The sequence below is a fragment of the Pan paniscus genome, chromosome 18, assembly GCF_029289425.2.
Source record: "Pan paniscus chromosome 18, NHGRI_mPanPan1-v2.0_pri, whole genome shotgun sequence".
In the NCBI taxonomy this organism is placed as follows: Eukaryota; Metazoa; Chordata; class Mammalia; order Primates; family Hominidae; genus Pan; species Pan paniscus.
The window spans coordinates 28814151-28829841 of NC_073267.2; the positions used below are offsets into that span (position 1 = coordinate 28814151).

At 43.7% G+C, this 15691-nt stretch overlaps 1 protein-coding gene across 2 annotated transcripts in view; it reads left to right on the forward strand.

The window, feature by feature from the left end:
• Positions 1–15691, forward strand: part of IL21R (interleukin 21 receptor) — a 46863-nt gene that overhangs the window by 14378 nt on the left and 16794 nt on the right. Inside the window, exons 1-2 of one of the 2 annotated variants that reach the window (XM_003807764.4) lie at positions 10668–10780; positions 13479–13543. In XM_003807764.4, coding sequence (XP_003807812.1) covers positions 13495–13543 — 49 coding nt within the window. In that variant the 5' untranslated portion in view covers positions 10668–10780; positions 13479–13494. Of the gene's footprint in view, positions 1–10667; positions 10781–13478; positions 13544–15691 lie in introns of those variants that run through there. The other variant, XM_003807762.5, reaches the window with a different exon arrangement.

Consider the following 15691-nt stretch of genomic DNA (forward strand, 5'->3'; position numbering starts at 1 on the left):
ATGACAAAATCTCTTACTTATTTTTGTCTGAAAAAAAATCCTTATTTTGCCTTCATTTTCAAAAATCTGTATTTCAGATGTAATTCACAAAACTGAAAATGTACCTTAAGATGTGCAATTCAACAAAGTTGTGCAGTCATCACCACTAACTCTATATTTTCATCACTCCAAAAACAAACCTACATCCATTGCTATTACTCTCTATCCCCCCGCCCCTCAGCCTCAGCTCCTGGCAACCACTAACCTACCTTCTGTCTCTATGGATCTGCCAATGCTGGACGTTTCATACATACGGAGTCATATAATATGAGGCCTTTTGTGTCTGGTGTCTTTACTTTAGCATGAATTTTTAAAGTTCATCCGTTTTGTAGCACGTATCAGTAGTTCATTCCCTTATATGGCTAAATAACATTCTACTGCATGGATATACTACATTTCTTTATCCATTCACCAGTTGATAGAAATTTTGCTTGTTTCCAGTTTTTTGGTATTATGAATAATGTTGCTGTGAACATTTATGTACAATGGTTTGTACATTTCTTTCTGGACATATATCCGCAATTGTTTTCTTTCCTTTTTCTTTCTTTTTTCTTTTTCTTTTCTTTCTTTCTTTTTTTTTTTTTTTTGAGACAGGGTCACACTCTGTGTCACCCAGGCTGGAGTGCGATGGTGTGAAAACAGCTCACTGTAGCCTCAAACTCTTGGGCTCAAGTGATCCTCCCACCTTAGCCTCCTGAGTAGCTGGGGCCACAGGTACATACCACCATGCCCAGAAAATGTTTTCATTTTAATTTTTGTAGAGATGAGGTCTTGCCATGTTACCCAGGCTAGTCTCAAACTCCTGGGCTCAAGCAACCCTCCCGCCTTGGCCTCCCAGTATGTTGGGATTACAGGCATGGGCTACTGCATCTGGTCAATTCTTTTCACTATATAACTAGGTGTGAAATTTCTTGGTTATATGGAAACAGTCATACATTGCTTAATGACGAGGATACATTCTGAGAAATGTGTCATTAGGTAATTTTGTCATTGTGTGAACGTCATAGAGTGCACTTACACAAACCTAGGTGGTATAGCCTACTACACACCTAGGCTGTATCTTACAGCCTATTGCTAATTGGCTACAAACCTGCACAGCATGATACGGTACTGAATACTGTAGGCAACTGTAACACAATTGTAAGTATTTGTGTATCTAAACATAGAAAAGGTACAGTGAAAACATGATATAAAATATGAAAAAACGGCACACCTGTGTAGGGCACATACCATGAATGCAGTTTGCAGGATTCGAAGTTGCTCTGGGTGTCAGTGAGTAAGTGCTGAGGGAATGTGAAGGCCCAGGACACTGCTGTACACTCCTGTAAACTTTATCAACACTGAACTCTTAGGCTACTCTAAATGTATTTGAATTTTTAAATTAATAAATTAACTTTAGCTTACTGTAACATTTTTCCTTTTTTATTTTATTTTATTTTATTTTATTTTATTTTATTTTATTTTATTTTATTTTGAGACGGAGTCTCGCTCTATCGCCCAGGCTGGAGTGCAGTGGCGCGATCTCGGCTCACTGCAAGCTCCGCCTCCCGGGTTCACGCCATTCTCCTGCCTCAGCCTCCCGAGTAGCTGGGACTACAGGCTCCTGCCACTGCGCCCGGCTAATTTCTTGTATTTTTAGTAGAGATGGGGTTTCACGTGTTAACCAGGATGGTCTCGATCTCCTGACCTTGTGATCCGCCCGTCTCGGCCTTCCAAAGCGCTGGGATTACAGGCGTAAGCTACTGCGCCCGGCCCTATTTTATTTCATTTTTTGAGACAGAGTCTCACTCTGTCACCCAGGCTGGAGTGCAGTGTCGCGATCTCAGCTCACTGCAACCTCCGCCTCCCAGGTTCAGGCAATTCTCCTGCCTCAGCCTCCAGAGTAGCTGGGACTACAGGTGTGCGCCACCACGCCCGGCTAATGTTTTTTGTATTTTTAGTAGAGACGGGGTTTCACCATGTTAGCCAGGATAGTCTTGATCTCCTGACCTCGTGATCTGCCCGCCTTGGCCTCCCAAAGTGCTGGGATTACAGGCATGAGCCACTGCGCCCGGCCAACATTTTTCCTTTATAAACATTTTAACTTTTTAAAACTTTTTGAATAACACTTTTGTAATAACAGTTATCTTATTGTAATAACACTTAAGTGTTTTCGTGCATCTTGTACTAACACTTAAGACACAAACACATTGTACAGCTATACAAAATATTTTTTCTTTATATTCTTATTCTAAAAGCCTTTTTATATATTATATTTTAAATTTTTTTATTTTTTATCTTTTTACTTAAAAAAATTTTTTTTTGTTAAAACCTAAGACATGCGGGGCATGGTGACTCATGCCTGTAATCCCAGCACTTTGGGAGGCCAAGGAGGGTGGATCACCTGCAATCAGGAATTCGAGACCAGCCTGGCCAACATGGTGAAAGCCCCATCTCTACTAAAAATACAAAATTGGCCAAGCATGGTGGCGGGCGCCTGTAATCCCAGCTGCTTGGGAGGCTGAGACAGGAGAATCACTTGAACCTGGGAAAACCGACACCACGCCATTGCATTCTAGCCTAGGCAACAAGAGCAAAACTCCATCTCAAAAAAACCCAGAAAACAAAAAAACAAAAAATCTAAGACACAGGCAGACACATTAGCCTAGGCCTACACAGGGTCAAGATCACCAATATGACTATTTTCCACCTCCATATTTTGTCCCACTGGTGGGTCTTCAGTGGCAAAAACACACATGGAGCTGGCATCTCCTATGATAATGATGCCTTCTTCCGGAATCCATCCTGAAGGACCTGCCTGAGGCTGTTTTACAAGTTAACAGTTTTGTTTGTTTTTAAGAGTCTCACTCTGTCACCCAGGCTGGAGTGCAGTGGCACAATCTTGGCTCACTGCAGCCTCCACCTCCTGGGTTCATGCAATTCTTGTGCCTCAGTCTCATGAATAGCTGGAATTACAGGCACACACCACCGTGCCTGGCTAATTTTTGTATTTTTAGTAGAGATGGGGTTTCACCATGTTGGCCAGGCTGGTTTCCAACTCCTGACCTCAAGTGATCTGCCTGCCTCAGCCTCCCAAAGTGCTGGGATTACAGGCGTAAGCCACTGTGCCTGTCCAACATTTTTTTTTTAGTAAGTACAAGGAGCACACCCTAAAATAGTGATTTAAGATATAGTATAGTAAATATACTACACCAGTAACATAGTTTATTATTATTATTATTATTATCAAGCATTATGTACAATACATAATTGTATACGCTATCTTTTTTTTTTTTTTTTGAGACGGAGTCTCACTCTGTTGTCCAGGCTGGAGTGCAGTGGCGCAATCTCGGCTCACTGCTACCTCTGCCTCCCCATTCAAGTGATTCTCCTGCCTCAGCCTCCTGAGTAGCTGGGACTACAGGCATGTGTCACCACACCTGGCTAAGTTTTTTGTGTTTTTAGTTGAAACGGGGTTTCACCATGTTTGTCACACTGGTCTCGAAGTCCTGACCTCAAATGATCTGCCTGCCTCGGCCTCCCAAAGTGCTGGGATTACAGGCGTGAGCCACCGCACCTAGCCCTGCATATGCTATACTTTTATATGACTGGCAGTGCAGTAAATTTGTTTCCACCAGCATCATCACAAGCCCGTGAGTAAAGTGTTGTGTCATGACGTCACTAGACAATAGGAATTATTCACCTTCATTATAGTCCTATGGGCCCGCCTATGTATATGCAGTCTGTCATTGACTGAAATATCATTATGCAGCACGTGACTGTATTTAACATTTTGAAGAACTGCAAAACTGTTTTCCACAGTGGCTGCACCATTTTACATTCTCACCCTCCGCCCCCTCATTCACACTTGTGATTATTATTATTACCATCCTAATGCATGTGAAGTGGTATCTCATTATGTTATTGATTTGCATCTCTCTAGAGAGTAATGTCAATGGCCACCTTTTCATGTGTTTGTTGTTTGGATATCTTCTTTGGAGAAATGTCTATCCAAATCTTTTGCCCATTTAAAATTTTAATTCTTGCCTTTTAGATCTTGAGTTGCAAGAATTCTTTGTATATTCTAAATACCAGACCTTTAACAAATACATGATTTGCAAATGCTTTTTTTCCCATGCTGTATGTTATAGTTTTACTTTCTTGATAGTATTTTTTGAAGCACAAACATTTTAAATTTTGATACAGTTTAATAGATCTATTTTTTCTTTGTTTACTTATGCTTTTGTGTCATATTTAAAAAACTATTATTGTCTCATACAAGGTCATGAAGATTTACACCTAGGTTTATTCTAAGAGTTTAATAGTTTTACTTTTTACATCTAGTCTTTAATCTATTTTGAGTAAATTTTTGTATATGGTGTGAAGTAGAAATCTAGCTTCATTAGATTGCATTGTGGATATCCATTTGTGTGGTACCATTTGTTTTAAAGACTATTCTTTCCCCCCATTGAATTGTTTTGGCACCCTCATCAAGAATCGGTTAAACATAAATATATGCACTTCTTTCTGAACTCTCAGTTCAATCCCATTGATCTATATGTACATCTATGTGTCAGTACCACAGTGTTGATAAGTGTAACTTTGTAGTAAGCTTTGAAATAAGGAAGTTTGACTCCTCCAACTGTGTTCTTTCTCAAAATCTTTTTGGCTATTCTAGTCCCTTACATTTCCCTATACATTTTAGGACTAGTTTGTCAATTTCTGCAAAAAAAAAAAAAAAAAGAGCCAGCTGGGATTTTTTATAGAGATTACTTTGAATCTGTAGATCAATTTGAGGCGTCATCTTGATAACATTGCTTTCCAATCTATGAACATGGTATATCCTCCATTTATTTAGGTTTTCTATAATTTATTTCAATAACATTTGTAGGTTTTATTGCACAAGTCTCACACTAATAAACAAATTCATCTCATATTAACATAACTAATGAATTTTGTTAAATTTACTTTAACCATTTTGTTCTGTTTTGTATTATTGTAAATGAAATCACTTTCTTAATTTCATCTTCAGATTATTTATTGCCAGTGTGTATAAAATATCATTATTTGTGTCTATTAATCTTATATTCTACAACTAGGCTAAATTTGTTTATTAGCTCTAATTGGTTTTTGTTCGTTTTAGGTGTAAATTCCTTTAGTTTTGTATATACAAGATCATATTATCTGCAAAGAGAAATGGTTTACTTCTTCCTTTCCAATCTGAAAGTCTTTTATTTCTTTTCCTTACCTAATTGCCTTGGCTAGAACCTCTAGTAAAATGTTTTATAAAAGTCACAAGAGTGAACATACTTGTCTTGTTCATGATCTTAGGAGCAAAGCTTTCATTTCTTTACCATTAAGTATGACGTTAACTGTAATATTTTTATAGCTGTCCGTATCATATTGACCTTACTTTTATTTTTTAAGAGATTTTTTTCTGGATATAAAATTCTAAGTTGGCTTTTGAAATTTCAGCATTGAAAGAAGTTGTTCCATTGTCTGCTGTCTTCCATCATTTTGTTAAAAAGTCCCCTGCCAGTCTTATTGTTTCTTCCTTGAAGGTGAAGTGTCTTTTTTTTTCTGCATACTGCATATCTTTGTCTTTTATTTTTTAAAATAGTTTTTCTATGATATGCCTAGATGTGGTTTTCTTTGTATTTATCCTATTTGTGGTTTGTAGAGCTATTTAAATCTGTGGCTTAATGTCTTTTGTTAGTTTGGAAAAAAATTTTAAGATCACTGCTATTTCTTCTTACTTGTTTTCTCTCTCTTCTGCTTCTTAATTGCAAATGCATGTATGTTAGATTGTTTCACAATGTCTTCTATGTCTCTTTTGCTCTTTTCTGTATTTTTGAACTTTTTTTCTCTGCACGCTTCAATCTTGGTATTTTCTATTGACCAATCTTCCAGTTTACTAATCCTCTCTTCTGATGTTGCTAGTATGTTGCCAAATCCATCTCTTCAGTCCTTATAAACTTCAGTGATTATATTTTTCAGTTCCAGGATTTCTACTTTTTAAATAGGTTCCAAATTTCTGGTAGAATTTTTGAACACATTAATCATAGTTATTTTAAATCATATCTGATAATGCCATTTTCCAATTCACCTAAGTAACTTTTCTATTGTCTATTTTATCTTCATTGTTGATCATTTGATACTGCTTTTTGGTTTACCTTGTAATTTTAACTGAAAGTTGGACATTATGTATAAAAAGTATAGAGGCTTTCGATGAAGCTAACTTTTTCTAGATCAATTTAAATTTTCTTCTAGCAGACATATAGCATATAAGCAGATTACACCTTGATGCAGTCAAGAATGAACTATTTCTAATTTTTCCTTATTCCCGAGGAATAGTATTTTCTAAATAGCTGGGTACTCACCAGGGCCCATCTTTTTTTTTTGCCAGGCCCTGAACTCTAATTCTTCCCTCAGCTTGTAAAACTGTGAAAATTCCTTCTTAGTTTTCCCAACTATTAGCAGGTGTTTTTTTGCTAAGTTTCTTGGCATGCTACTTATTTTCAATGACTTTGCACATGATTTGAGGGGAAATTGCATGCAGAATTTCAATGCATTTTTCCTCTCTTAAGTACTATATAACTTGGCACTCTCTTGTGCAGTTTTTTTTTTTTTTCTGCTTAGTAGTTGCCCTCAGTGGGAGGATTAGTCTGACAACAGCTACTTCATTATAGCCAGAAGTGGAAGTCCCTCATCCATATTTTATTTTACAAAACTAAGCCTCACTTACATTTAAAGTGGTATGAAATAGTTTGAACATACAAAAGGGCATAAAATATAATCAACACCCATGATAGCTTCACAAAGCTTTACCAAACTGACGAGACCCTTGAACATTCCTCCTTCTCACACCCCCTCCTTTTCCACACTATTCAAAATTTGATGTTATTATCCCCATGAATTTTTAAATATTTTTATGATGGGTATGCTTACCTAAACAATATATAGGATGATTTTGTATGGTTTTCAGTGTGGTGTCGATGGTGTTATTATGCTTATGCTGTTCTCTAACTTCCTTTTTTCACTCCAAATTTTGTTTGTGAGAGTCATTCACTTTGTTGTGTGTGGCTGTAAATGATTCATGTTTACACTGAGTGACAGTATTGCAATTTATTTTTTCACTCTCCTGATGATGGCTATTTAGATTGTTTCCAATTTTTCACTATTAAAATCAATGCTGCTATAGACATGCAGGAAGAATTTCTTTACCAGTTTACATAAGAGTGAAGTTACTGGGTTTTAGGTAGGGCATGTGTTCGCTTTTATTAGGTCATGCCAAACTTTTTACCAGACCAGTTGTAATAATTTACATTTCCTCTGGCTATAAATGAGAGTTCCTATTATATCATATCCTGAGCAATATGTGATGTCATCAGACTTTCAGTTTTTGCCAATCCGACAAAATTAAAATGGTATGTCATTGTGGTTTTTCTTTGTATTTCTTTTCTCTTCTTTTTCTTTTTTTTGAGATGGAGTCTCGCTCTGTCACCCAGGCTGGAGTGCAGTGGTGCAATCTCGGCTCACTGCAACCTCCACCTCCTGGGTTCAAGCAATTCTCCTGCCTCAGCCTCCAGAGTAGCTGGGATTACAGGTGCCCACCACCACACCTGGCTAATTTTTGTATTTTTAGTAGAGATGGGTTTCACCATGTTGGCCAGGCTGGTCTCAAACTCCTGACCTCAGGTGATCCACCCACCTCGGCCTCCCAAAGTATTGGGATTACAGGCATGAGCCACCACGTTGACCATGAAGTTAAGCACCTTATATTCTCCATAGCACTCACTTCAATCTAATTTCCTGCCCCAAGCTTCTCCATTTCCCCAGAATCTCCTGAAATTTGGTCAACTTTTAGGGTGAATTACAGCAACTCCAGGAAACATTTCTCAGCACTGAAACTGGTGGATAAATGCACCTACAGGACTTCAAGTTCGATGACACTTTTAATGCTCATGACAAACCTGCAGCAAAGATTGATGACCTCCATTTTATAGATGAGAAAACAGAGAATCAGAGGGGTTAGAGAACTTGCCCAAAGACACACAGCTGGGACCTGGCACACTCCAAGTCAGGTGCACTTCACTCCTCCGTAGGAGACTGCAGAGGTTGGGTGCTGCAGCGGTGTGTCAGGCCATTCTTGCATTGCCATAAAGCAATACCTGAGACTGGGTAATTTATAAAGAAAAGAGGTTTAATTGGCTCATGGTTCTGCAGGCTGTACAAGCATGCTGCCAGCATCTGCTCGGCTTCTGGTAAGGAGGCCCTCAGGGAGCCTTTACTCAAGGCTGAAGGTGAAGCAGAAGCAGACACATCACATAGCGACAGCTGGAGCAAAAGAGAAAGGGGAGGCACCACGCACTTCTGAACAATTAGATCTCAGGTGAACTCACTCATCACCAAGCGGATGGCACTAAGCCATTCATGAGAAATCCGCCCCCATGATCCAATCACCTCCCACCGGGCCCCACCTCCAACATTGGGGATGACATTTCAACATGAGATTTGGGTGGGACAAATATCCAAACCATATCAAGGGGCTCCTGTAGCAGGAAGCCTCCTAAGACACCTTCTGTCCTTGTAGGAAACACACATGGTGGCCCGATCTGTATCTGAGGATAAGGTGCTGTTGCCGTCAGGGGTCAGCCTGCGTGCAAAGACCCAAAAGGGGATGGATTCGGGGCAGAGAAGGCAGTGGAATTAGGGTAGGCCCCACTTGGTGCTGTGGGAGCATGAGGAGGGAGTGATGGAGAAAGTCTGTGTTTTTAAGCTGATGTTTCCCAGAAGTGAGCAGTTTATTTTAAACAGTGTTAAATATCCCTGGATCCCCTAGTGAAAGCGTTAGGCCCTTTCATCACTTGCCCTGCTGATGGAGGAGGCAAGATTCTCGATTTGGTGCTATCGCATCTTAAACACTACTCTCTCTTTTTTTGTTGTTGTTTTTTTTTTTTTTTTTTTTTGAGACAGAGTGTCTTGCTCTGTTGCCCAGGCTGGAGTACAGTGGTGTAATCTCTGCTCACTGCAACCTCTGCCTCTTCCTGGGTTCAAGCAATTCTCCTGTCTCAGCCACCTGAGTAGCTGGGATTATAGGCACACACCATCACACCCGGCTAATTTTTGTATTTTTAGTAGAGATGGGGTTTCGCCGTGTTGGCCAGGCTGGTCTCGAACTCCTGACCTCAAATGATCCTCCCACCTCGGCCTCCCAAAGTGCTGGGATTACAGGCATGAGCCAGTGTGCCCGGCCTCCCTTTCTTAACTTTAAACAAAGACAAACCACATCTCCAGTTTCTAGGACTCTCAGGCAGGCAGTAGCATGTCACTAAAATTCAATTACTGCCTTTGTTTTTCCTGTATTTAGTTTTTATGTTGTATTGTATTTAGTTTTATGGTAAGTTGATTGTTTTGTTTAAGTAACACTTATATAATATCTGCTATATGCCAGGCACTGTTCTAAATGCTTTATAAATGTTGACTAATTTAATTCTCCCAAAGACCTATGAGGCAGGTGCTGTGATTATCATTACTCCCATTTTACAGATGAGGCCCAGAAAGGTTAAGCAAACTGCCCAAGGCCACAAAGCCTATAAGTGGCAGAGCTGGGATTTGAACTGAGACCAGCCAGCTCCATAGTCTGTGTCTTAACCAGCATGGCGCACACTGCCTATTTCATGCCAGTTATCTGCTGATGGTCATGATATAATATTTTTGAGACATGTTTATTGGAGTAAAAAATAGGAGGCAAGGTAAAGATCAATAGTAAGTGGATAATTAATAGTAGCACCAGTGAAAACCTCAAACGCAATAGGCTAGTGGCAGGAGTTCTGGAACACTCCAGTGTGGCTGCAGGGATACAGCACGTGGACCATGAAAGTTGAGTTGAGAGGATGGGAGGGGAAAGGTGTTGGAGGGCAGGAGTCTGCTCCAGCAGAGGCAAAGATGCATGACGAAGCCTGGGCTGCCGGGGAGACGATGAGCAATTCAGGGCAGTCAGCCAGTAATGGCAGGAAACCCGTGCACTGGTACAGCACTTCACAGTCCATGAAGCACTACCACATCTGCTTTCTCACAGCCTCTTCTTCACTGCCAGGTGCAGTGAGCACTATTGCCTCCATTTCAGAGATGGTAACTGAGTTCAGAGAATAAAAGAGCCAGAGAAGAGCTACTATTTGCTTCAAGATCTTCTGGCTTCAAATTCTGAGCCCTTTTCTCAACTCCACTGTGTCAGGGATCTTTGGTGGCAAGTGACAGAAATAGAATTCAACATGATTAAGCAACATAGGTGGTTTTTGGCTCATGGGAATGAGAAGTCCACAGGGTGGACATCAGATATGGCTGGATCCAGGACCTCCCATGATGCCATGGGGACTCCTGACCTGTATTTCTCAGTATGGCTGTCATTTTCAAGGAGGCTGTCTCTAAGAGGTGACAAAGATGGCTACAAGCTCTGAGAAGATACCAAAAAAAGTGTCAGTTTTCTAGAGTTCTAGAAAAAAAATCTCAGGACTGCTTTCACTGGCCTTGCCTGGGTTGACATCCATCCCTGATGCAATCACTGTGGTCAGACAGATGGGGTGTTTTGATTGGCCAAGCCTGGGTCAGGAGCCCACTTTGTGGAGCATGGGGTGGAGTCAGCCTCAGGCAAACCACTAGAGGCAGCTCAGATAGAGGAGCTCTTTGGGAAGAGACGCCGGGCAGGCAGAAGCAGCAGGTACCCCCTCCACATCCCTAGGGCTCTGTGATGTAGGCAGAGGTAAGAAATTAGGAGGGATGAGGAGTTTTTTGTTTGTCTGTTTGTTTTTTTAAAGACAGGGTCTCACTCTTTCATTCAGGCTGGAGTGCAATAGTGCAATCATGGCTCACTGCAGCCTGGACCTCCGGCACTCAAGTGATCCTCCTTCCTCAGTCTCCCGAATAGCTGGGACCACAGGCACGCAACACCCGGCTAACTTATTTTTACTTCTATTTTTATTTTTGGTAGAGACAAGGTCTTGCTATGTTGGTCAAGCTGGAGATGAGGAATATTGAATCTGGGCAAAGGAGTTTGCACTTTTTGCTGTGCTGTGGTCAAGATAAAACCATCAGGGAGTGACGGGGACAGAGCTATGTCAGGACTCGCACCGTGGCTGGGGTGATGGATGTGGACAGAATAGTGAGGGGGCAGACACAGACTCCCCCTCCTGCGATCAGAGGCCACATCTTCAAAGTGTGATAACAGGACCTCTGCAGGGGTTGGAATCACACAGGATTCATATTCCTAAAAGCAGGTTGAAACTGCATCTACCCCAACATTATTTTATTTGAGTAGTGATGTTATTGCTTAGGATGATGCTGGAGTTAAATTTTTAAGTGTGCTTATCTATAGAAAATATATTAAAATATGTATTAAAATAAACAACAGTGCACACAATATACAAATATGGCCAAAATTTTGGATATGAGATATTTTGGCAACTCTTGGCTAGATCATTCTGAGACCCCCTCTGTTTCTGAGGCTCTACCTTCTCCATCAATTACAGCTGTTGTTTGAGTGTTTATGTGACGGGGGCCATCCCCAGGGTTTTATGCAAATCACCTCCTTGAATTCTCACAAGAAGCCTGGAAGCAGGCCTTGCTGTTTCCACTTTACAAGGCTCAGAGAGGGCAAGGGACTGGCCCAGAGCCACACAGCTGGTCATCTGAACCTTCCTGGCCCCCCAGCCTGTGCCCTGCCCCAGGGTTCTTTGATGGCTCTGTGAGGGAGGTCAGAGGGAACTATGGATGGGGCCAGAGTCGGATCTTTGGGAACCCCGGCACAGAGGAGGAGGATCTTCCCCTTGTGGAGTCAGGGATGGCGTCTGGAGAAAGCCATGCCTGTGACTTGGGTCCTGCATGGGGCATCCCTCTTAGGTTTAGCTTTAGCTCCATTCTTGTCTATAGGGGCTGGTCTGGGAGGGGCTCCTGAGTCTGGGCAGGTGGACCACTGCCCTCTGGCTGGCACTTCCTCAAACAGACACAGAGCTGGTGGGTGAAACAGACAAGTCCCAGGAGAAGTCTGGCATCGCCAGACTGGTGGGGCATTCCTCTGCCCAAGACGGTAGAGGGCACTCTTTCTGGATAAACTCACTCTGCTCTCCAAAGAGGTTCCTTCTCCCTCCTGGCCCAAATTAGGAGGTCAGGTTGTCTCTGTTTGGTCAGGCCTGGATTTCCTAGCATGCTCCCGAGTGGGCTAATCTGGGCTTTGTGATGGAGTAAGGAGCCTCATTATTGGGCTAACCTTATCTTAAGTATTCAGCAGTGGTTAACTTTGTGGGTTAACTTTGGATTTATTATTCAGTAAGAAGCCAATTTATTGATGGCTGGGTGCAGTGGCTCATGCCTGTAATTCCAGCACTTTGAGAGGCTGAGGTGGGTGGATCACCTGTGGCCAGGAGTTCGAGACCAGCCTAGTCCACATGGCAAAACCCTGTCTCTACTAAAAATACAAAAATTAGCCGGGCGTGGTGGCGGCCACCTGTATTCCCAGCTACTTGGGAAGCTGAGGCAGGAGAATCGCTTGAACCTGGCAGGTAGAGGTTGCAGTGAGCCAAGATCGGGCCACTGCACTCCAGCCTGGGCGATAGAGTGAGACTTTGTCTAAAAAATAAACATAAGAAAAGCCAATTTACTGGCTTTTTTTTACAACATGGATGTTTATAGGAAGGAAGATCCAAAATTGCTCCTCAGCAGATCCCCCTTTCCAAACTAGTTTTTTCTCCTTTTCTCTCTCCCTTCCTCTCTTTTTCCCTCCCTCTTTCTTTGTTAGATAGATAAACACACAAGTTTAATTTCACACACAATGCTACATCAATAGGCTCAGCAAGGGCAAAATAGTCAGCAGTCTCCTCCCTCTTTAAATTCACCTTGTGCTGGGCGTGGTGACTCACGCCTGTCATCCCAGCACTTTGAGAGGCCGAGGTAGGAGGATCATGTGATCCCAGGAGTTTGAGACCAGCCTGGGCAACATAGCAAGATGCCGTCTCTACAAAAATGTTTTAAAAATTAGCCAGGCGTGGTGGCACGTGCCTTTGGTCCCAGCTACTCGGGAGGCTGATGCAGGAGGATCGCTTGAGCCCAGGAGGTTGAGGCTGCAGTGAGCCGTGATTGCGCCATTGCACTCCAGCCTGGGCAACAGAACATGACCCCATCTCTAAAAATATTAAAATAAAATAATAAAACAAATTCACTTCGCATTTGTGACGTGATGGGGCAGGGGCAGGAAGAAGGTGGGAGAAGGGATTCTTGGGGTGAATCTGCCATTTCTAAGAGGTGGGAGTTCTTGGGGTCATCCACAGGCCGCTCGGGATCTTGCATTTTTCTTAAGACAGTTCCAAGAATCGGGGGCAAGTCTGCCTGGGAAGAGACAGGATGACGGGGAGGCCGGGGGAGCCCTGAGCCCGCCTGGCTCACCCTCCACTGTACGTCTCTTGCAGGCCCGTGGGAGTCAGCATGCCGCGTGGCTGGGCCGCCCCCTTGCTCCTGCTGCTGCTCCAGGGAGGTAAGTGGCTGCCCCGCGGTCTGCGGGTGGGGAGGGCCCCCATCACAGAGCTGAGCCAGGGCCGGGATGGCTTTGTGGGCTCAAAAACACGGCTAGAGTCCACAGATTCAGAACAGATGACATCCATGCCCTTGAGGCTGACACGAGTCCAGTAGCCGGCTCTCCACTAATCAGAATCCATCCACCAAAGGGCTCCATGAAACAGAAGCGGTAGACATGAGTCTCAGGTGGCCCAGCCCACAGGCTTGTGTCTTCGGGTGTCACTGGGGGGATGAAAGGCTTCGTCCTTCATTTCCCCTGACCTCTGCCTTGGCTGGCTCCCAACTCTCTGAGTGAGGAAGTTCTGCCTTCCATCTAACCTCAGTTTCTCCTTATGTAATGACTCTCCTTGGAAATGTTTTTCAACAATTGCTGCACCGGGTGCGGTGGCTCCTACTGGAATCCCAGCCCTTTGGGAGGCTGAGGAGGGTAGGTCGCTTGAGCTCAGGATCTCAGGACCAGCCTGGGCAACATGGTGAAGCCCTGTCTCTACAAAAGAAAAAAAATTAGCCAGGCATAGGAGCGCATGCTTGTAGTCTCAGCTTTTTGTGGGGCTGAGGCGGGAGGATTGCTTGAGCCTGGGAGGTGGAGGTTACAGTGAGTCAAGGTGACAACTGTACTCCAGCCTGGGCAACAGAGCGAGACCCTGTCTCAAAACAACAGCAGCAACAACAACAATAAACAAACAAAAAAATCGCTGGATTCTTAGCAGGCACTGGTGGTCCCTGGGCTGGGGACAGGAGGAAGAGCCAAAAGGAGACTGAACCTTGGTAGGCAGCCCCCGGAGGACCAGATGTTGTGGTTAGAGGGGGTGACGTTAGAAAGCAGAACTGGGAAGACCAGGAGTCCGACTGAAAGGGCACTGCCTAGGACTAAGAGATCCTGGAGGGCTTCCTGGAGGAGGGGGCCATGAGGAGGCGGGATCCAGCACAGACTTGTGTGGAGGCCGGCCTAGGGGCAGGGGAGGAACTCAACAGCTGCTCTGCTGACTCATGGGCATTTTTCTCTGGTTTTTACCAGAAGACCCAGGACCTCAAATAGCTCCTTCAGGAAACAGATGTCAAGCTTTGATTTTCCCTTTCTGAGTGGCAAGCATCCTCATCTTGGTTCTAAAAAGCCTTTGGGTCACCCACCATGGCTCCACATCTGGCGGGTGCAGATAACAAGCCCTGGCTGCATGCAAAGCTCGGAGCGTCATCCCATTCCACTGTCCCAACAGCCCCGCAAGGCACATGTTGTAATGACGCCCAGTTTTTTGGCTGAGGAGGCTCAGAGAGGCTAAGAGACAGGTGCATGGCCACACTACCCGGAAGAGGCAGAGCTGGGATCAGTTCGCTCTTGGGGTCTGTCTTAGTCTGTCTGTGCTGCTGTGACTGAATACGTGAGACTGGGTAATTTATAAATAATAGACATTTACTGCTCGCAGTTCTGGAGGCTGGGAAGTCCAAGATCAAGGCACCAGCAGTAGCTTTGATTCCGGTGAGGGGCCCATCTTTGCTTTTTTTTTTTTGAGACTGAGCCTTGCTTTCTCACCCAGGCTGGAGTGCAATGGTGCAATCTTGGCTCACTGCAACCTCTGCCTCCCAGGTTCAAGCAATTCTCATGCCTCAGCCTCCCGAGCAGCTGGGATAACAGGCACATGCCATGGCTAATTTTCATATTTTTAGTAGAGTTGGGGTTTCACCATGTTGGCCAGGATGGTCTTGAACTCCTGACCTCAAATGATCCACCCGCCTCGGCCTCCCAAAAGTGCTGGGATTACCGCACCCAGCCCCCATCTTTGCCTTTAAGATGCCACATTGAACGCTGCACCCCCCCAGAGGGGACACACGCTGCATCCTCACATGGCAGAAGGGCAAAAAGGGTCTGAATGTTGGGTTCGTCCAGCCCTCTTATAGCATCAATAATTCATTCAGGGGGGCTCTGCCCCCATGACTTAATCATCTCCTAGAGTCCCCACCTTTTAATACGATCACATTGGCAACTGAGTTTCTGGGGAGACACAGACGTCAAACCGTAGCATGGCCTTCACCATGCTGTGCTGCTATCTGTGGAGTGATAGCCGTGTGCGGGCAGCATGCAGGCACAGGCATGATCTCATCTCAACAC